This window comes from Alexandromys fortis, unplaced genomic scaffold, assembly GCF_014885135.2.
Source record: "Alexandromys fortis isolate MF-2015 unplaced genomic scaffold, M_Fortis_MF-2015_v1.1 scaffold_111, whole genome shotgun sequence".
NCBI classification, from domain to species: domain Eukaryota; kingdom Metazoa; phylum Chordata; class Mammalia; order Rodentia; family Cricetidae; genus Alexandromys; species Alexandromys fortis.
In genome coordinates, this window is record NW_026067996.1 from 1,090,596 (window position 1) to 1,112,985 (window position 22,390).

Consider the following 22,390-nt stretch of genomic DNA (forward strand, 5'->3'; position numbering starts at 1 on the left):
TCTCTCTCTCTTCCCCTCTCTCTCCCTCTCTCTTCTCTCCTTTTTTCTCTCTCTTTCCTTCCTCTCTCCCTCTGGGCAAACCTCTCCCAGCCCTTAAGTAGGCATGGGCTGCCAATCCCGGATTGCCAGGTGGGCACTGCCCATAAGTTCACACATATGCAGGCAACTGATAATCATTGCGTGATCATAGCACAGGTCAGGCCTTAGCCATCTCAGGAGTTGATTATACATCTCCATCAGGTGTGATTCCATGCAGCTCGCTACAGTTGATTCCAACAACCGTGGCATAAAAGGCAGCAACAATTTATAAAAGAGAACAGTACGCTACCCTCTCTGACCCCATTCTGCCTTCTTTAGAGAAATCTAAATGCTAACCTTGTCCCTTCCCTTTTCTTTGTGCCATTCCCATTTGGGGTACTGAATGGTCAGAGCACACTTACAATTTAGACCCCATGTGTCTTGAGCTTTTTAGCCATAATGCTTACATCCCTCTTGAGACGGAGCTGACCTCACATCAACCATAGCTCCACTACTGGACAGCTGAGCCCTGCATGTGTCCCTCCTATGTAGTGCTGAGTCCCGCCTCCCATAACCTAAGCTTTGCTGGCTTATCAGCCTCCTCATCCATGGATTAGCCATGTGGAGAGGTATTGTGAAATATTAAGATGTGTTACATTTGTTTATTCTGTGGGATATTTGTTTAATGATGAAAAGATGTGTTGCATTCTTTTATGTTGCTTTTGTTTAACTCTGTGAATCTGTTTTACTGTGCCTGTCTAAAACACCTGGTTGGTCAAATAAAGAGCTGAACAGCCAATAGCAAGGCAGGAGAAAGGATAGGCGGGGCTCCCAGACAGACAGAATAAATAGGAGAAAAAGCCGGATCAGGAAGCAAGAGAGATCAAGGAGTGAGAAAAGAAGGGATCAGCCACACAGTCAGACATGGAGTAAGAAGGAAAGAAGAGATATACAGAAGTAGAGAGAGGTAAAAGTCCAGAGGTCAAAGGTAGATGGTATAATTTAAGGTTAGAAAATCTGGCTAGAAACAAGCCAAGTGAAGGCCGGACTTTTATAAGAGAATAAGCCTCTGTGTGATTTATTTGGGAGCTTGGTGGTGGGCCACCCAAAGAGTAAAGAGGAAAAAACAACCAACAGAGAGGGGCAGGTAGTGACCACTCCCCCCTCCAGATCTACCCTGCCCTTCCTGAGGTTGAATCTAACTTTCTCAGGATTGGTAGTGGAACTCTGAATGCCAGTGCCTCTCTTCAGAGGTCAAGGACACAGCTCTGAGGCCAGTGCGTCCCAGGCCTTGGACCTGGTGGGGGTTGTGCCTGTCCTGCTGCCGGTACTGGCCCCTCTCGCTGTAGACCTCAGGTGGGGACTGTCACCCTCCTGGGGAGGGTTCCAGGAAGACAGGTACTGAGGCAGCCCCCTATTTCAGGATAGCCCAGAGGCACTGTTGTGTCTCCTACTTGAAGGAGAAAAGCTGCATGGCTGGTGTCGTGGGGGCCAAGGAGGGTGAGACCTGTGGAGCCGAAGACAATGATACCTGTGGCATCTCCCTGTACAAGGCAAGTCCCCTGCCTCCGCAACTGTTGGGGGTGGGGTGGGGGGCAGACTCACTGCCTGCCCAGGAAAAGCTAACAGTTGTGGCATTGATCGACAAATCCACAAAGTATGCGGTCAGCTCCACCAATAACCCAGGTGACTTTGCTTTCTCTGAGGCAGGTCTGGTTGAGGGTGGCAGGGTGTGCCTGAAGAGGCCTGCGGGTGGAAGTCTTGCTGGAGTGCACAGTGGCCCCAGGATCGGTGTGGCTGCAAGCGATGGAATGGCCTAGAAGCTGGTTTCCCTTGCATGTGTATGCTGGATACTAGAGACAGGCAGGGCCAAGCTGCACCAGGGACAGGAATGAAGCAGGAGGGAGGGAAAGAAGGGGGGATGGCCTGGGATTAGAAGAGGATCTTGCTGCAGGCAGGTCTCGAGTCCGGCTTCTGTGGTTACCTTTAATCCAGGTCAGTTTCCCTTCTGTCAGCCTCAGTTTCCACGTGCACAAAACGGGGGCAAGGAATTACCCCTCCTGGGGCGGGCGAGGCCCAGTACCAGCACCTAGGACTTGTGGTCACATGGTCTCCAGCAGTGGGTATTGCGGTATCAGATGAAGGACTGGGGTATCACTCGCCACAGCTGTGCTTGTGGCTGGCCTGGCATCAGCAAATGTTCAGCTGGGCCTGTGTGGCTATCACTGGCTGGCTGCTCTGGAGCCAGGTGATGCAGGTGACCCACAGCTAAGCTGTCTCTGTTCCGGGAATGGAACCTTCTCTCCCACAACGGGCTGCCTGGGCCTGGTTCAGAAAGAGATGGACAGCATGTGTTGCTGAGCCTCCCTCAGTGTGACATGCCCGAGATCACCCCATTATAAGAGAGTGAAAAGTTTTGGTTCAGTTTGTCTGCTTGGCCCTGCTGTCGTTGGTGAGATGGCAGCATGGTAGAATCAGTTGCTCACATGGAAGAGACCTGTGTCCTCCATTCTCCTTCAAGGACATGTCCTCAGTGACCCAACGCCTGCCACTAGACTGGCCCTGGACCCTGGAGTAGGCATACTCCAAACTCACACTGTCATGGCATGCAAGACCTTTAGAAGCCTAGGTTCAAAATGGGCAACATGATCACCTTTACCCTGTGGCCAAAGCAAGTGATTGGTCACCCCAAGCTGGAGCTCACTCTGAGATGCTGAGCTGCCCAGCCACAGGCTGGGTACCAGGGAGGCTGACCAGCTGGTGCTGTTACCACACCCAGCCTACTGCCACAGTTTGACAATGTAAATCTGGTTTCCCTGTGGCAGTTGGCAGTCCTCACTGGGCGGGTCTGTATATCCTTAGGGATACAACCGCTGTCTTTTTGTTGAATTGTCATTGTCGGGATATTAGCTTCAGGTCCCTTTGTGACCTGACATGACACCAGGAGGTCTGTCACATATACACTGTGAGGAGGAGCACCAGGGAGAGCAAGGTGGGTACACTCCCAAGCAGACGCTGTCCTGAGCACTTTTTGAAGTCGATGGGATTATAAGGGCCCTTGAGAAATGCTGTCTTTGCTGAGCTGAGAGGATCCAGGTCTGCTTCTAAGGGTGGGGCATGGTGAGCAGGGCTGGGCTTCATTTGTAGTTCTTTCCAAAGGGACATCTATTCATCCATTAAAGAAAATTAACATTAGTCCTAACCTTCTCCAGACTTGGGATGTAGGCCACCTTCCAGCCTGGGAGAGCATACAGACAGACAGAAGAACTAGGCGATGTTAATTCACCCCAGAACCTGCCCCAGGCTATGCCCACGGACCCTGAATGAGTCACAGGCACACAGACCGTGGGGAGACAGGCAGGCTCTGAGGTACTGATGCTCTGTCTTCCTCAGCAATGCTGTGACTGCTGTGGCCTGGGACTCCGTGTGCGGGCTGAGGGCCAGTCGTGCGAATCCAACCCCAACCTGGGCTATCCCTGCAACCATGTCATGCTCTCCTGCTGTGAAGGCGAAGAACCCCTCATAGTGCCTGAGGTCCGCCGGCCACCAGAGCCTGAGGCTGCCCCACGGAGAGGTGGGTGATACTCTCCCAGATGGAGGTAGTTAGAGGAGGATGGTTAGGGCTCTTAGATTGGTTGGGCTGGGTGGTCCATTGTTGTATGTGGTTTGAGCTCTGCAGAGGTTCTGTGACTATTGACTAGACTCTGACCCTGTTGGTGCTGGCATGGCAGTCCCACCCAGTTCTCTGTACCAATCACCAATGACCATCAACACCTTGGCTGTTCTGGCCATATTCACATCCTTCCACTGTTTCCCCATTGCACCATTCAGGTCTGTTTATCTATGTCTCCATCTGGTCATCTGTGCATCGGTCTATCATTTATCTGTCATCCATCCATCCATCCATCCATCCATCCATCCATCCATCCATGCATCCATCTACCCATGCATCCATCTACCCATCCATCCATCTACCCATCCATCCATCCACCCATCCATCCTATCATCCATCCATCCTATCATCCATCCATCCATCCATCCACCCATCCATCCACCCATCCATCCATCCATCCATCCATCTACCCATCCACCCATCTACCCATCCATCCATCTACCCATCCATCCATCCACCCATCCATCCATCTACCCATCCATCCATCCACCCATCTATCCATCTACCCATCCATCCATCCACCCATCCATCCATCCACCCATCCATCCATCCATCCATCCATCCACCCATCCATCCATCCATCCATCCATCCATCCACCCATCCATCCATCCATCCATCCATCCATCCATCTACCCATCCATCCATCCACCCATCCATCCATCCACCCATCCATCCTATCATCCATCCATCCACCCATCCATCCATCCATCCATCCATCCATCCACCCATCCATCCATCCATCCATCCATCCATCCATCTACCCATCCATCCATCCACCCATCCATCCATCCACCCATCCATCCTATCATCCATCCATCCACCCATCCATCCTATCATCCATCCACCCACCCATCCACCCATCCACCCATCCATCCATCCATCCATCCATCCATCCACATCCATCCATCTTTCTTATCCACCTAATTCTCTGTCTATGCATTTATTGTTCCACTTCCTCATTGGTCCCCAAATCTATCCATGATCCACCTCCCCAACTCACTCATTCACCTGTTCTTTCACCTACCCACCCCACACCCACCTACTCATTCATTTTCATCCATCTTCCCTTTTTTCTGTCCCTCTACTTGCCCATCCATCTACCCACCCAGCCATTTGCCAGCTTAGCCGAGGTGCTGGTTGAAAAAATAACTTACGAAGAACAAGCTATATCCAAAGAGTGGTTCAAGGTAGAGGTCAGGAGGAGACCCAGACTCAGAGGACAGTGCACATGGAACCGGGTAGACAACACTGCTGGCCAGGGTCCATCCATCCTCAACATAACCACCCACACAACATTGTGTCTTCTCCACTGAGGAGCTTCTGGAGTCTTCTTGGCTCTGGGAGATGCTGGTGGTAGGAGCAGACTGTTCTGCTTCAAGTCCTGTTTGAAATGGTCGCAGGCATATCCTCTCCCTTTTCTGCTGGGAGAATGGTCAGAAAAGGCACGCAGATGGCAATGAACAGGGCTGGTCCATGGAGGTACATGCTGGTGTGCTCAGGGACCCCTGGGCCTTGGTCTGCCTCTGGTCACTGTTTCCAGGTCCTAGAACAGCTGTGGACACCAGGCCAGGACTTCTCAGGATGGAGCTCAGTGCAGGCACTCTGCCTATGACATATCCTATGACATAGAGCTTCATGCTGCCATCCTGTTCTCTTGATGCCCGAGGCTGATGGCAAGGGCTGAGGTATCAGGCCAGTGCAGAGCAGCCCAGAAACAGCCGCCTTTCTCTCACTACTACCCTCTGCAGAGCAGACTGTGGGTCCCAGGACCTGGGGGACACAAAGAGCCTAGTGCTGACGTCATAGCCTGATTTGTCTCAACCTAGGCCAGCACTCTTTCTATGACTCCAGTTCAGCACTTTAGCAAGAGCCTCAATTATGCATGGTCTGTCCTGTTGAAGGGACCCAGATGATGAAGACTCAGACCCATTACAGGGGTTCACTATTGTTCATTCACCCATCCACCATCCCTCCATTCCTCCATCCCTCCATCCCTCCATCTATACCTCCATCCCCCATCCATCCCATCCCTCATCCATCCCCTCCATTCCCCCTCTGTCCCTCCTCCGTCCCTCCTCCGTCCCTCCTCCATCCCTCCATCCCTCCATCCCTCCGTCCCTCTCCCCTCCTTCACTTCTCCATCATTACCATCCATTGAGCGTCTGTTGCTTTCCTGGATCCTGTGGGCTCAGCCACCCATTGGTCAAGTTGGCTGTGTTCCAAGTGCTGACCAACCACCCCAGTTTCAGAGGCAGAGGTGGCAAGCCGGGAGGCCCTGTCACTGGGCACAGAAACGGAACTTCCCAATAGTCTGCCGGGAGATGACCAGGATGAGTGCTTGCTGCTCCCTGGGGAACTTTGCCAGCATCTGTGCATCAACACTGTGGGCTCCTACCGCTGTGCCTGCTTTCCTGGATTCGAGCTGCAGGGCGACGGCCGCACCTGCCGCCCAGGTGAGCTGTAGGCAGTCCAGGTACAGGCTTGTCCTGCCAGTGGAGGGTGGCCTTGCTAGACTCTCTTCCTCCTGACTCTGGGTTGATGCTGGCAGAAGCCAGAGGAGGCTCCTAGCTCTGGGGACTCTGAAGACTGCCTGAAGCTGGGCTTGCGCTTCAGAGACCCTCTCCAGGCCCTAGTTGTGACCCTAGCACTGTGCCTTTTTTCCTGTCAACTGTATGGGAGTGGAACTGCTTTTTAGTCTAGATACCTGCTGCTTCTTTCCCTCTTTTGTCTTCTCCCAGTAACTGTGAGATAGCTCTTGCCCAAGGTGTGTGTGTTTGTAGCCAGAGCCTTAGTTTCCTCCTCTATGAATGGACAAGGGGAGTGGTCAGTGAGGTCATCTGTCAGTGCCTGGTGTGGTTGCTTGTGAGTGTCCAAGGCCAGACAGAAGATGTAAGCCTGCCCCCTACTGTATGCTCCGCTCATAACAGATAGAGGCGTCCCTCAGTTGGACACTGTGCGGGAGTCTGCACCAAGGCCTGAGTCTGCCCAAGTGTCTCTCAACACCATCCCGCTGCCTGTGCCACAGCCTAACACCTGCAAAGGTGAGTGGAGGGATGTGCTCTCTGCAGGGAGGGCCGGGAGGGCCTGAGCTGTACAAGTCTGGGCTGTGTGGTGTGGTGGGCTCTGGGGCTGGTGTATGCAAGCTGGTCCAGGCCATCAGATACCTCTGCTTTGTAGAAGGGTGGGACCTGCCTGGTGATGACTGAGGAGGAGGAGGAGGGAGAAGAGGAGAAGGTGACATCAGGGGATTCTGGGTCTCTGTGTGACCCTGGACAAGTGGGTCCCCTGCTCAGTCTCATTTCTGGAAAGCCAAGTCTTCATTCAGGAATTCTGGGAAGTCTTCCCTTCCTGCCTTTGGCCTTTTGTTCCTCACTGTCCTCCCTGGCCCTTGGGGAAAGGCTTGGCCTCTGAGTGGAATGTCGGAGAGACCCAAAGTGCTGTTCCTAATGCCACCTGGGACTGTAGCCACTTCCTGGGGTCCCTGTGAAGAGCCACAGGCATGGGGTTCTCATCTTTTCACATCTTCCTCCCTGGGCCTGCAGTGGAGACCTCAACCCATATCAGAGTGGGGGGATAAGCAGTGTGGTCAGGGCCAAGGCCTATGTATTCTGACTACAGGAATCTTCCCTCAGACAATGGGCCCTGCCGGCAGGTATGCCGTGTTGTCGGAGGCACAGCCATGTGCTCCTGCTTCCCTGGCTACGCCATCATGGCGGACGGTGTGTCCTGTGAAGGTGAGTACCTTGGGATCACCCTCTAACCTTTGCAGATCAGGTTGTCCTGTGGTGAGGGCTTAGGAAAGGTGTGACCACGACATCAAACGCACACTGATCATGAGATTCAGCTGTTGTGACAGAGAACCCAGCAGAGCAGTGTAGGTGGTTCCCTCTGGTATCACTGAGCTCCTGGTATGGGCCTCCCATGGTGCTGGAGAGGTCCAAGATCCCAGCTCCTGTCTGGTTGCTCTGCTGCTTCTTAGAGGATGTTTCTCAGAACTGAACTTGTCCCGTGTCACCTGGAGGCCCACTGGACACAGATTCCTGGGAACTCTACAGGCTCCCCAGACGTCCTGATTAGGGGAAAGCTCAGAACATCTGTTCTTACCAGGACCCATGGCCATACTAACCCAGACTCTGCTCCCTGAGGGCTGGGCTGGTCTGGCTGAGCTTGCGTAGTGATCTGAGTTCATCCATGCTCAAGCCCGAGGTGGAGAAAGAGAAGGGAGTGATGGGTCAGTGTGTCAGGGGCAGCATCCACCCTCACCCCCCAACATACACAACACACCCTTCACACATGAAGTGGAAAGAACTTCAGTCATGGAGGGAGAGTTGGCAATGGTGACAGCTTCCTCTGGCGTTCACAAGCACATGGAGAATGATGGTCACAAAGTCCACGCCCTTTACCCCACTGAGCAGTGTAGGTAAGGTCCTGTCTCAGCTGGTTCACTGTGTACTAGAACTCACAGTGTACAGTGGGAGCAGTAGTTCTGACACTTGCTGGTTGGCTTCCTCGGTGAGTTTTGTCTGATCTAGCTTAAGCGGTCCTAGGATCGTACCTCTCCCATCTGCACAGAGGCAGAAGAGCGAGCTACAAGTCCAGGGCTCAGAAGACATGGTCTGAGTGTCTGCATATGATGACCAAGTCTGTCCAAGAGGATGCCCCCATTCCTCTCTGAAACTCAGATCCCATGTCCAATCATCCTGGGGACTCTGTATATGAGTGATGTCATCCTGTTAGTCTAGAGAAGGTAGCTAAGGTGTACAGCATGTGGCAACTGACCAACCTTTCTGTGGGCTCTGATTCTCCCCAGGGCTTTAGGGACTGAGAAGGGTGTCGTGGTTCAGAAGTCTTCAGATCTGATCCCCACCAGGGACCTGGGAACAGGGTGCCCAGTATACTGCCTCTGCCGGCCATGCAGCTTAGCCGGTGTTAACTTTCTCCCACACACCTCTTCCCCCCAGAAGCTCCCCAGCAGAAGGGCTGAGGGGTAGAAGTCAGAGGTTACAAAAGAGCATCTGTGAGGGTTCGTGTAGCGCCCACACAGGAGAAGGCCTGCCCCAATCTGTTCTCAGGAACAGTCATGGAATTCTCTGCTGGGACAGCCTGAGAACTTTAAAAACATTTTCAGATTTGGGTTTGTAATGGAACTTCATAAACCTGCCTAGCTTGTCAGCCTCAGGAGCCCCCCCCCCCCTCTGTGAATGCTGCCGGCCTGGACCCCAAAGCCCTTGAACTTGCAGACTCTTCTGCTGGTAATTCCTTGGTGGCTGCAGACTCGGGCATTACCACAGGCTGCCCGTGGTGTGGTGTGGGCCGTTGCTTGCCCTCTCCTGAGTCTTACTCCATCTGCTCTTACTAGGCAGCAGGAGTCAGCTCTCTACCATCTTTGAGTTTTACAAACTCAACTTGGGTCCAAGGTTCAGCCGTCATACTGATAGGCACACATAGGGTTTTTGAGGGTTTTGTTTTGGTTTTCTCTCTCTGTCCCCGGATGGCCCTGGCAGCCGTGCGTCTCTAACAGCCTCTGTTTTTCCTTCCGTGGCTGCCATTAGACCAAGACGAGTGCCTGATGGGCACTCACGATTGTAGCTGGCAACAGTTCTGTGTGAACACCCTGGGATCCTTCTACTGTGTCAACCACACAGTGCTCTGTGCAGAGGGCTATATCCTCAACGCACATAGGAAGTGTGTGGGTAAGCTGGAGCCCCTGCCTGCCGCTCGTGCCACGGCTGTCTGCTCTGCTCCACGCCAGTCTACCACACCGTGCCACATGCTAAAGGACCCGTCCTTTGCATGTGAGCTCCCACACAGCGGCCTGCTGCGCTCTGTGTCACACCCTTGTGTCCCAGTGTCTTGTCCCGCTTGTCCTCAGTGGCTATGTTCCCAGATATGCCTGTGACTCAGAAAACGAATGGGGTGGTAGCTCCCTGGTGTGTCAGGGACAGAGAGGCCAGATGTGGGCAGCAGGATTGTGCAGCAGTGTGGAGGTGGGGAGGCCTAGGCTGGAAGCAGGACCCTAGTGGCTCCGGACCTTGTCTTCTCTCAGCTATTGGAAGCTGTTGACACCAGGAGGATTGTGGGACATATGCAGTGTGCACACAGCCTGGGTCATAGAGCCTGTCACCTCAGACTCTTAGATTGCCTACAGATTTATCTGGAGTCTCCCAAAAGGCAAGTGAACTGTACTGGGTCCAGATGACCCAGGTCAGCATCCGTTTGCCATGTGGCCCTGAGCCACACAGATGGCACTTTCTACTCTGAGTCTTCCCTCCGTGGACAGGGAGAGTGTGGGCCCTGTGTCAGCCCACACATGCCTGGGCCTCTTGTCTCCCTACACCTATGTAGGCGGGGACTCTGGGGTTCTGTGGACAAGGATGGGCTCCATGCTGTCTTGTGTCTGGGTCATCTGGTATTCTCACTGAGGAAACAAAAGCCCTGGACTTGGGCATCTCAGCAATAGTGGGGAAGTTAGGAAGCCTAGCCAGTGTTATGACAGGGACACAGGCAACAGGAGATGTCATTCTTGCCAGTGGCACCCAGGAGAGGAGGAATCTACCCCTGTTTCCAGGAATGGGCACAGAGCAGCAAGGAGGCAGCTGAGACAAAGGTGTGGTGGTACAAACTGGGCAGAGTGCTCAGGGCTTGCGGCCGGAGTCCTGTCTGTCTTGTCTGTGCTTGGGGACCATGTCCAGCCTGGACATATCCTCTTACTCCTCTGTGCTGCTGGGCAGCAGCGCTGGCCAACATGTTTGCCTGGCTGCAGCTGTGGTACAACATGACCCTCTGACGTGCTTGCCAGTGGTGACAGCTCCTCCTGGGTGGGCTGGGTCTGTGTGTGCCTGTTGGGGGACATGTGAGCCCCTTTGTAGGATATCCTCCCATCTGCCACTCCCTGGCTCAGCAGCTAAGACCTGTGCTTGCAGGGTTCTTAGCAGCTGGAAGATGGGCCCGAGGATAAGGAAGCCAAGTTACATTCCATTCAGCAAGATTTATGAGCAGGCTCTATTTCTTCCCTCTGTGTTCTGCAAAAACTGTCAGCCCTCTCTCCTGCTCCATGCAAATATTGCTTGGGGGCTTGGGGGTTCCCCAGTTGCTCCACTGTGGTGCAATAACCCAGACAGGGGAGGGACAGGATCATGCTAAGATGAAGTGTGGCTTTGCTGACATCCACTAACCCCTCTGAGCCTTAGTTTCCCCCTAAGAAAGAGATCTATGATGATGTCTGCCTCTGAAAGTCACCATGGAGGTCAGATGCATTAGTTCCTGGGAGGAGCTCTGGCAGGGTTCCTAAGCCACTGAGGCTTGGAAACTGGGGACGGGACTGGGTGTGGCCTCTGCTACACAGCCCTCGCCCCACCCCGTGCTTTACTCTTATGAAAGTCCCAGCTGGACTGAACAGTGGGGAGCTGAGATGGTGCAACCTTGGCTCTGGGGCCCCCCTGCAGCGGGAAGCAAGAGGTGAAGAAAGGGTGTAGCTTGGACCACGTGCCCTGACTTCATCCTTGCTGACTGCATAACTCAGTCCAGTGGCATCCCTTTGCAGAGAGAGTTCCCATCTGTGAAATGGCCACCCCGTATCACAAGAAGTCTCATCAGTTCTTGTAACTTTCTGACCTCTGTGATCCTTTGAGTGGTAGTTGTCGTTCAATAATGAGGCCTCCCTGCTGTGGGAAACTTCTGGGGTCCTGGGTGTCTGCGTCCCTGGGCCAGTCCAGCTCTAAGTCAGAAGTCTTTGTGGTGGCTGACCAGAACCGTCAATTCCCTGTCCCTATTCCTGGCCATGCCATCTCTCCCTGGAAGGGCCTCTTTCCCTCCCCCACTTTCCTACTTGGTCCCCTAGTTATCCTCATAGATTCAACTCAAACATTAGCACCCCGAGAAGCAGCTGGCATTGGTCCTGGGCGGGCAGTCCTCTAAGCTGAGCCCTGGGCACCTCACATGCCTTCATCTGTGTCTTTTCCTGCCTGCCATGATCCAGCCATTCGACTGGCCACTCGTGAAGGTCAGGGGCTGTACTGACCCACTGTGTGGCCCCAGGAACATGGCACAGAATGAGCACTGGCCAGTGTGGCACTGAGCAACTAGACTGTGCCTAGTGCCACTACCTCCCAGGTACAGGCAGGAGAAGCAGGGCTGGGCAGAGCCTCCATGGGACCTTAGCCTTGGCCTGGAGGCAATTCTAGGTTGGTGACTTCTGTTTCCTTTTGTGTCCGTTCTCTGTTCCCTCCTCCCAGCTGCTCGTTCCTATAATATTCCTATGTCCATCCGTGGCCTCTTCCTCATGTACCCATTCCCTAAAGTGACCTCAGCCACCAGACCACTCCCCTCAGCTCCTTCAGTGAGCCTAGAGGTCAGTCTCTAGCCCCGGAGAATTCTGGGACCTTCCTCTGCACACCTGCTCCAGCCGGCTACTCCTTCCCAGGTGCTGGCATCTACCTAGCTGCTCGACCCCAAAGCTTGACTGACTTCCTGGTTCTCTGCCCATCAGTGGGTCTTGTTGCTCCTGCCCTCTCCCACACCCAGTGGTACCAGCCACCATCCCTCTGGGGATAATTATATTTCCTCCTAAACTCTTCAGCTCCAGCCAGGATGCCCTCACTCCTATACCAGGAGCCCTCTATGGCTCCCATCCTCTGCTTGTCCTAACTTCATCTGTTCACATTTTCTTCTCTCCTCCACAGCCACTCCTGCCTCTGGGCTGGTCCTGAACTCACCTGGGCTGTCATATAACTGTTCCTTCTGCCTGGACTGTCAGAGTGGCTCCTGCTGTCACCTCTTCACATTCTTGCTCAGACGCGTCCTTCTGACAGTGCTCCTCGTCCCTACCTTAAACTTGCTTGCCCTGTCTACACCTCAGCCTGCCCTCCTCCTGCTGTGGTCCCCATAGCCTTCTTGAGCAACCTCATTGCCTATGCCAGCATCTCCAAGTGGCCACTCCAAGGGCGGGTGTTTCTGCCTCACTCACTCACCCATCCCTCTTGCCGAGAGCCCTGCTTGGCACGTAGAGGGTGTGATAAATCTCTGTTGAATGAAAGGGATACTTGGAAGGGACATCAGCCACGTGCTTCTCCCTGCATGGTGAGTACCTGAGGTCAGAGCCTGGGGTTTTCTGCCTCCTGGTACCTGGTTGTGCTAGGCCTGTGTACTTGGAGCCCCCGCTGGCCGTGACAGCTGCTTTGATCTTCACACAGACATCAACGAGTGTGTGACGGACCTGCACACGTGCACCCGGGATGAGCACTGTGTGAACACGCCGGGCTCCTTCCAGTGCTACAAGTCTCTCACCTGTGAGCCAGGCTACGAGCTCACAGACGGCGAGTGCACGGGTGAGAAAGCGCTGAGGCCCAGCTTCACATGCGTGTGCACCCCAGGCTGACCACACCCCAGGGATGTCCCTACCCCCACATTCCTGCCATCTGCCCCTGGCCTTCCTACCACCTGCTGGCCTCTATGCCAGTCTCTCCCCTCACTGTGCCTCAGTTCCCCGTTTGCACATGGAAGACTGCTCATGTTCCTTTCACTGGGAAATTCTAGCTTTATAAAAGAAGAGTTTTTTTTTTTTTTAAAGCATCTTAAATACTTCTCAAACTTCTTTTAATGCCAGATGGGGTTCTGGGTACCAGAAGCACTGATGTGAGGTGACCTTTCTGTGACCTTCTGGTATGGGGAAGAGGGGACTTTAGAGGTGGCAGAATGGCCATGGGAGGTGGAAGGGTGTGTCTTTAGTGCAGATCTATAAAGGCCCCATAAAAGTGAGAATGCAGTTGAGATCCAGGCGATGGTCACTTACCTGGAAGGGTGTTTTTGGCCTACGGAACAGCAAGCATAGAGGCTTCTGATATGGAGGAAGGAGCGCAGCAAGGGCCCCAGCTTTGAGCCCTGTGCTCCTATCTCACATTTTTCTGTCTGTGCCTAACATTCTATAGCAATGGAACCTTGCCCGTGCCTCAGTTTCCCCCTCAGGAAGATGAGCTAGTCACAGGATCTACATCTTGTGTTGCTGTGAGGATGACATAAATCACCTCATGTGCTTTGCATAGTATTGGGGACCATGGAGGAACTCGGGGCATGAAGAAGCTTCAGATGTGGAGAAGCTTTGGGGCATGGAGAAGCTTTGGGACATGGAAAAGCTTAGGACCATGGAGGAGCTTGAGGGCATGGAGAAGCTCAGGACCATGGAGGACCTTGGGGCATGGAGAAGCTCGGGGCATGGAGAAACTCGGGGAATGGAAAAGCTTTGGGGCATGGAGAAGCTCGGGACCATGGAGGAGCTCAGGGCATGGAGAAGCTCGGGACCATGGAGGAGCTCAGGGCATGGAGAAGCTCGGGACCATGGAGGAACTCAGGGCATGTGGTTGTGGCATTTTTACTCCTGGAACATGAGCCTCCCTGATGACTTGGCTCTGCAGCCTTGCCGGGATGCAGACCTCTGTGACTGCTGAGGTTACGGGGCATGAGGATGGGACGTGTGACAGGGTTGCTGGATATGTGGATGGGGTGCACCTGCATCCCACCCCTGATGCCCGACCTCTGTATGACAGATGTGGATGAGTGTGTGACAGGCACACACAACTGCAAGCCAGGCTTCTCATGCCAGAACACCAAAGGCTCCTTCTACTGCCAGGCCCGGCAGCGCTGCATGGATGGCTTCTTGCAGGACCCGGAGGGCAACTGCGTGGGTAAGCGGGCTGTGGGCTGTTGTTCCTGGGGTCCTGAGAGTTTTAAAGGCCTGGTGATTCTAAGTGACTGCTCCTTTCTCTAAGCCTCCATGTCTTCATCCTTTGAGTGTGGGTGGTTAGGATATATGCAAAATGGTAGCTGCTCTGCTTGCCCTGGAGCTCTTCCTCTCAAGGCCTCAGTTTACCGTCTTGTGGGACCACACTGGAAGAATGCAGATCATGTGTTTTTGACCCAGGTGACAGGAAGAAAGGGCTATGAAAGGTCTATGATGCAATGCCACAGGGTTCCCGACTGTAGTGAAACCCACGGGAACCTTTACTGTCAAAGCTCAGTGAAGCTGAGCTCTTCTAGATCAGCTCCATGCTGAGCTTAGGGTAGGGACATCCAGTGTGACGGATGCTGGTCACACTGTTGCACGATGTCCTGAGAAGGTCTGAGATATGTCATTCACTTCTCCCAAACAGCCAGGACAGACCACGTCCACAGAGCTGCTGACCTGGCTCCTGTCAGAACACAGATGGCAGAAGGGATGATGAGAGAGGCAAATGGCTAGCAGTGTGCAGGAGGCAGGACTGGTCAGGTGACAGGCAGTCCATGTGACAACAGTGGCTCATCACAAAGAGACCAAATGGCAGAGGGGGTTCTGCCTGTCTGAAGCTTCATCGAGGTTCTGGGGTTCCCCCAGACAGCCTCATTGCTGGATCCCTTCCTGCCCAAGTGCTTGTTGCCTTTAATGTCTCCCAGCACCATGTCCCAGGGCACATGGGATCCTTGGGATCCTGCAGGCCCTGGGACCACCCTCCAGGCCAGAGCTGGCAAGGAGGGGAGGATTTTACATATCCACGCAGTTCCTCAATGGTTTCTGAGTGCCTCCTATGTTCCAGGGTTCTAGGTAGGGCAGCCATAACATAGGCTGAACTGTTTTGTGGGGAGGAGACCAAATAGGCAGTCATGTTCATAAGAACATCAGTAATTCATGTGTACTCTGATAAATAATTAACAACCTATAACCAGCCAGGAGAGTCTCCTTGAGATAACACTGGCCAATGGCCTGAGGAATGAAATAAGCTAGCACTAGAAACATTAGGGACAGTGTGTGGCAGGTAATGGAGCGCTCGCTCTCTCTCTCTCTCTCTCTCTCTCTCTCTCTCTCTCTCTCTCTCTCTCTCTATATGTGTGTGTGTGTGTGTGTGTGTGTGTGTGTGTGTGAGAGAGAGAGAGAGAGAGAGCACTGCAGAGTTGGGGGAGCAGCTGGCAGGCCGCTGTATTATCAGTACTGGAGGCACTGTTTGGAAAGCAAGAGCTGCCATTCCAGTCACCCCAGCTGCCTGCCTTCCCCTTGCTTTAGCTGTTCCACTGGACAGATGTGGACAGATGTAGTCAGCCTAGTGGCTCTGGCTTCTGGAGGTGGGACTCTCATATATCAGGGTTCAGGGGTGGGATGGTCTAGGCTGAAGGCCCAGAACTGGTCAGACAAGCATAGGAGTGGGTGAAACAGGCTCTCCAGCACCCTGTCCCTTTTACAGACATCAACGAATGCACATCGTTGCTGGAGCCCTGCCGCCCGGGATTCAGCTGCATCAACACAGTGGGTTCCTACACATGTCAGAGGAACCCCCTGGTCTGCGGGCGTGGTTACCATGCCAATGAGGATGGCTCTGAGTGTGTGGGTAAGGTTGGAGCCTCCCTGAATCCACGCAGCCTCCCCATCTAGCTCTCTGCCCAAGAGGCCCTGTAGAGGAGCCGTCCAGACCTCAGGGTGCCTTACTTGCCTGCCCCACAGATGTGAACGAGTGTGAAACAGGTGTGCACCGCTGTGGTGAGGGCCAGCTATGCCACAACCTCCCTGGATCCTACCGCTGTGACTGCAAGCCCGGCTTCCAGTGGGATGCATTCGGCAGGACCTGCATCGGTAAGGGATGCTGGGGTCTGGGATCCCCTGGAACTTCTGGATATCAGCCTTCAAGCCACCCCTTCCTCCGTGTTCTAGCCCTCTTGTCCTCCTTGCCTCTCACCCTTTACCCTGGGTACCTCTATTTCTGGACCACTTCCCGTGCGGTTGCCCACTCTGTGCCCGCTGCTCATTGTCTCCCCTGCAGATGTGAACGAATGCTGGATCTCACCGGGCCGCCTGTGCCAGCACACTTGCGAGAACACACCGGGCTCCTACCGCTGCTCCTGTGCTGCCGGCTTCATTTTGGCTGCAGATGGCAAGCACTGTGAAGGTACTTCCCACCCTGACTTCTGACCTCTGACCGCAGGCACTAGATACCACTTGGACAGACAGGCTCTGCTCCTGCTGCGATCACAGGGAGTTTGCTGCCAAGATGCCACAAGGCAACCGTGAGAGCTCAGGTGAAGGAGCAATGGCCACGTGGTTCCCAGGGATGATGTCACCAATCCATAAGGTTTAGGAGAGTCTATTTTTTCTGGCTTTTCAGGAATTTCAGTATGAATGTAGAATTAGCTGCTACTTGCACATTGCCGATGGCATAAGCCTTGAGGTACACACTGACCTAAACCAAGTGTGGGCATGGACTATGGCTGTGGGTCAAGTCTTCTCAAGTGTGATGGGCCTGTAGCTGGGGAAATGATGGCACACTGTCTCCACACATGCCCCTAGTGCAGCTGGCTCGGTCTGCTGGGGAAGGAAGTCATGAGGAAGCTCAGTGAGAAGCTGGGTCATGGCATCTCTGGCCCCATTTTCTTTGCACTGTCTCCCTCACTCTCTTCCACATGAGAAAGATCTCCCGAGACTTCGGTGGGACTCCCAGTCCTCTGGGCTTAGCACATCCAGGTTGGGCGTGAGCAGCTTGGCGCGGGCAGGGCCTCTGTCTCAGCATTCTGCCTAGGCACAGCTCCTACATTCGTCTCTGCGCTCCCACTGCTGCGTGCTGGAGACGTGGAGGTGAACTGCGCATGGATTCCGCTGCCCAGAGCGGACCAAACCACACATTGATACATGTCTTTGTGAATGGCATGGATTTTAGGAGTTAGACACCGTCAGGCATGGCTTGCCCTCTTTTACATTCCCTCTGTCCTGTCCACCTTTGCCTCCTTGATGTTCCTCAGAAACACCCAGCAGCTCCCACTTCAGGGGCTTTGCACATGCTGAGCCCTCTACCTGAAGAACCCCTTTCCCAGATGGTCACATGGCCCTGATCCGCTGATCACATCCTCCCTGACCACTTTATATAAGGCTGCAGCCCACCACAGGACCACCGTGAGGCACCCCCTTCCCATTTCTCTGATGTTTCCCCCTTGCCACTTGACATACTTAGGCATGCTAGCCGTCTCGTTTCTACCACTCTTTCTCCTCTCCTCTCCTCTGTCCATGTGAGCTAGCTTTCCCAGAAGATATTGTCTGCCTTGCTCATAGCTGTCTCCCCAAGTCCAGTGTGGGCCTGGCACAGTCTATTCTGAAATGTTCAGTGGGCAGATGCTCTGAGGAAGTCATGAACAAACCTTCCTGATTCACCCCCACTCCAGCTCCTGCACCCTCCCCCACTTTCATGCGGTGTCAACTCTTGGCCTATGGTGCACCCAGGTGGCTCGAGAGCCATCTGCTCCAGCAGTTGTATGTCCCCAGCAGGATAGCACCAGGCTCTGCCTTGACTTTGTCCTGGGGCCAGAGGACCTGTTCTTGCTGTGTTCCTTGCCTGGTCCCACCCTCACCAATGGGTGGATGAAAGGAATGGCTGTCTGAACAAGGATACGGGTGAGCCAGCCCAGCCCAATATATGGGCTGGGAGGCTCCACCGTGATGGAGACTGTATCCCCACAGATGTGAATGAGTGTGAGGCCCGGCGCTGCAGCCAGGAATGTGCCAACATCTACGGCTCCTATCAGTGCTACTGCCGTCAGGGCTACCAGCTGGCAGAGGATGGGCATAGCTGCACAGGTGGGCACCTGTCTTCCCCCACGGACTCTGTGAAGAAGGGACCCATTTCCTGTGTGCTGGGATAGGTCTAAGTTCATATCCCAGCTTACAGTGTTTTTGCTGTGGGACCTTGGGTCTCTCTACTCTTACCTAAGGTTCCTCTGCTGTAAAGTGAGATGATGACCCTGATCTCAACAGGAGTGTATCACCCAAGTCGGGCTGGTACCGTCATGATCAGTAACACACATTGTTGTGTGAGGTGCACTCCAGTTCTAGCCCCCATCGTCTATGTGGCTCTGAAAAGATCACACGCACCATTAGAGCCTTCTTGTCTTCCCTTGTAAAACGGGCCCCTGGGATTCCCGGCTGTGCCGGTGGATGGCTGGCTGAGGCTCACCAGCTGACCCTTCCTGGCAGACATCGACGAGTGTGCACAGGGCGCTGGCATTCTCTGCACCTTCCGCTGTGTCAACGTGCCTGGGAGCTACCAGTGTGCATGCCCAGAGCAGGGCTACACTATGATGGCCAATGGGAGGTCCTGCAAGGGTAAGTGACAGCCTCCACTCCACCAGGCCTTGGACAGCTCTGTGCATACACTAGGCGCTGCAAACTGCCTCGTGCTTGGAGAGCTGCACTAATCCCATGTGCTCAGAACAGCTCTGCTCGGGACAATAGTCCCATGTCCAGTCCTGGGGTAAGGAAGAGGATGGGCTTCCAGCCACTCATGCCAGCATAGAATCTCCCAGGCTTGGCCATGAACCTGTCCCCTGCCCTGGTGTGAAGAGACAGGGAACTGTCTACGAGCCTCAGAGACCCAAGTTGGTGTCCTCAAATTTCCATCACACTGTCTAGCAGCAGGTTGGAACAGGAAAGTGTGTGGTCCACAGGCCGGGATATAGGGAAGGAGTCCAAGGGAGGTCAGCACTGTCTAGTGCAGGTTGACAGCCCCCTGTCACCACAGTGCGAGTCAGGAGATAGGGGAGGTGGCTCTGCCACTGGGGACACAGAAAGCCCCAGCTTTAGCAGTTTATCAGATTTGCTACAGAGGAGATAGTTCTGGGATGGACCAGAGTGACTTTGACTCTCCCTCTGAGCTGGATCCCTGAGCTATGATTCTAACCAGTGCCACTGACCACAAAATTTTGGGCCTGCCAAGACATCAAGGCAAGGTGGCCGTGGGAAGGGCCCTGAATCCTCCTCAAGAGAAGCTTTGGACTTGAATCCTGGGTGGCCTTGTGCAGTGAACAGATCAGTGGGTCTCGGTGGTTAGCTCTTCCTGCCCCCGTGTGTCTTGAGGGAAAGAGTGCCTTAGGCATGGGGAGGACAGGTAGGCAACTCTGCCTTCAGTTGGTGGCTGTGGGTCCTGGGAGTTAGTCCAGCACCAGGTTGCATCCCCATTAGTGGGGCACTTGCTGTGCAGTGGGCACCTTGCACTTTGTTCTGAGAACCTGAGAAGCCAGCATGGTCAGGGCCCACTGCCGCTGTGTGATGGTGATGGGGCTGGACAGTGAGCCACACTCTTAGACCACATGGTGTCTGGGACCCAGGCCTCCAGCCGGGTGGGAGTGGTTCAGGCTGGGTTTCTACATCATGAGGACTCTCTTATCAGCCCTACTTTCCCCTCCCAGACCTGGATGAGTGTGCACTGGGCACCCACAACTGCTCTGAATCTGAGACGTGCCATAACCTCCAGGGCGGTTTCCGCTGCCTGCGCTTCGAGTGCCCACCAAACTATGTCCGTGTCTCGGAAACGTGAGTGCCTTCAGCTCTGGTGTGACCCAGCGCCCTTCATGGCCCCTGTGCCACAGGCCCAATGGCAGGTGGTCCCTGCCGTGGCCACTTCCTGCCTCTTCCTGTAAAGCACTAGGAAGAGAATAGAGGAATAGAGAGCTGTCTAGGTACATAGAGGGCTGTCACCTCCAAGACAAGTCAGTTTAATCTGGAGCCAGGTATGAATGGCCACAGCCCAGGAACATGAATTAAGGTTGCCTCAAATAACATGCTCATGGAAGCAGTTTTATGAAGTCAATCAGTTAATTAACCTTATAGAATCTTTAACACAGACATAGTATTTGTTGGGAACTTCAGTTCCCAACCTCACCTCCTTACACACAGACACACACGCACACATGCATGCACGCACACACACCCCTCGTACCTCACCTACTGTCTACCTGCCCTCCCCCCCAGCGTTTGACCCCTTGCTATAGTTCTACTCATTACCTCCCGGGGAGTTCTGGGGACCTGCAGCCAGAGCAGCCTCATGGTGCAGCTTCATGAGACAACCCCCAGTGGGGGCCTCCTGAGCACACCATCAAGCTGTTCCTGTCCCTACCCTGTCATCTGGCTGCTGGCTGCATTTGTAGGATCCTGCCAGGCACTCACCAGGTTGTAGACTGAGGCCTCAGTTCCTCGCCCCTCAGCCTCTCAAGGGCTGCCTGGGATCTGGCCTCCTTAGTGCAGGCCACTAGGTGAGGGAGATGCAGAATTTAAGCTGACTTTAACTTGGAGGTGACAACACCCATCCCTGCAAGAGGAGACAGGTGGAGTGTGCCTGCCAGCAGGCAGCACTCAGGTTGTATCAGGAAGTGGGGTGTAGTGGGAGGGGAAGAAAGGAAGGAGCAAACATGGATGAAAAAGAGCTGCTGACAGGCCTGCTGGGACCCTTGCTGGGCACTGCCAACCACACCCCACCAGGAGACCATCTCTTAGTGGGAACTGAGGCCCAGAGGTAAAGTGATATCTGGACTCCTAAGGGTAGAGCTCACATTTGACCTCTGGTCCTCTGGTTCCTGAGCCAGCTTCTGGGTTCTGTCCCATCTCTGGGATGGGAGTGAGGGTCCCCAGCCACTGACCAAACGTCCTCCCCTCACAGGAAGTGTGAGCGCACCACATGCCAGGATATCGCCGAGTGCCAGACCTCGCCAGCCCGCATCACGTATTACCAGCTCAATTTCCAGACTGGCCTACTGGTACCCGCTCACATCTTCCGCATTGGCCCTGCTCCTGCCTTTGCTGGGGACACCATCTCTCTGACCATCACCAAGGGTAATGAGGAGGGCTACTTCGTCACAAGCAGACCCAATGCCTACACTGGCGTGGTATCCCTGCAGAGGTCTGTCCTAGAGCCCCGGGACTTTGCCCTGGATGTCGAGATGAAGCTGTGGCGGCAGGGCTCGGTCACTACCTTCCTGGTCAAGATGTACATCTTCTTTACCACCTTTGCCCCATGAGGTGCCACGTGAGCCAGTCCCTCCAGGTGGCATCTGGGCAGCTGTGCCACTGCTGAGTGGCCTTTACTGTGACTTTGTGACCTAACATAATCATGCTGATATGTTGGTCTCCGGTCTTTGCCCTGGAAAGGAGGGAGATGTTCCCCAGCAGGCAATGGGTACAGGTCAAGGTCACCCAAGACTGGATGATGGCCTGCAGACTGGAAACCGCCGCAAGGGGCTTCAGAACTCCACTCCGTGACTCTGGCTAAAGCTGATATTCTATTCCTGGTCCCACTGTGTTTTTTCAATTCAAAAAACGACAAACAAACCCATCTGTGCCTAGTGGCAGGCACAGGCCTTTAATCCCAGCAGTGGGGAGGCAGAGGCAGAAAGATCTCTCTGAGTTCCAGGCCAGCCTGGTCTATATTAGGAGTTCTACCAGCTGGGGCTGCATAGAGAAATCCTGTGTAAAAAAAAAAAGAAAAAAGAAAAAAAAAGAAGAAAGAATTCATCTCAAGTTTTTTTTTTGCTATAGTTTAATTATAAGAATAGTATGTATACATTATTAAAATTGATCAAATAGCACAAAAAGGTTATTTAGTCTCTTTGTCTCCTTTCTTTTGTAAAAATGTTGGAGTTTGACATCAGTACCAGGACATCACAGGGCCCGTAACCTAGTGATGAGCTTAGAGTGAGATCCGAAGGTCAGTTAGCTGACCTTTTTCCATTACAAGCCTCTCCTCCTGCCCACACTCGTTCCCTCCTGCTGCCCCCTCCTCCTCAGATGTGGACCCTAGCTGCTTGCCTTGTCATCTTGGATATGATGGCAGCAGGTCTTGAGTGGACTTGGGTGGGGCTAAAACAGATACGTATTTCTTTGAGCCTGTGTGATTTCAGCTCGGTTAGGCTTCAGCCAAGGAGGC

General features: G+C 53.9%; 1 protein-coding gene across 2 annotated transcripts in view; it reads left to right on the plus strand.

Annotated features, from left to right (window-relative positions):
- Positions 1–21,953, plus strand: part of Fbln2 (fibulin 2) — a 63,248-nt gene extending 41,295 nt beyond the window's left edge. The window contains exons 4-18 of one of the 2 annotated variants that reach the window (XM_050160318.1): positions 1,442–1,571; positions 3,412–3,592; positions 5,936–6,145; positions 6,620–6,733; positions 7,325–7,426; positions 9,245–9,385; positions 12,884–13,018; positions 14,234–14,371; positions 15,899–16,042; positions 16,156–16,284; positions 16,472–16,597; positions 18,157–18,273; positions 18,670–18,798; positions 19,881–20,004; positions 21,128–21,953. In XM_050160318.1, the coding sequence (XP_050016275.1) occupies positions 1,442–1,571; positions 3,412–3,592; positions 5,936–6,145; positions 6,620–6,733; positions 7,325–7,426; positions 9,245–9,385; positions 12,884–13,018; positions 14,234–14,371; positions 15,899–16,042; positions 16,156–16,284; positions 16,472–16,597; positions 18,157–18,273; positions 18,670–18,798; positions 19,881–20,004; positions 21,128–21,485 (2,278 nt within the window). In that variant the 3' untranslated portion in view covers positions 21,486–21,953. The remainder of the gene's footprint in view (positions 1–1,441; positions 1,572–3,411; positions 3,593–5,935; positions 6,146–6,619; positions 6,734–7,324; positions 7,427–9,244; positions 9,386–12,883; positions 13,019–14,233; positions 14,372–15,898; positions 16,043–16,155; positions 16,285–16,471; positions 16,598–18,156; positions 18,274–18,669; positions 18,799–19,880; positions 20,005–21,127) is intronic. The other variant, XM_050160319.1, reaches the window with a different exon arrangement.
- Positions 21,954–22,390: the final 437 nt, after the last annotated feature.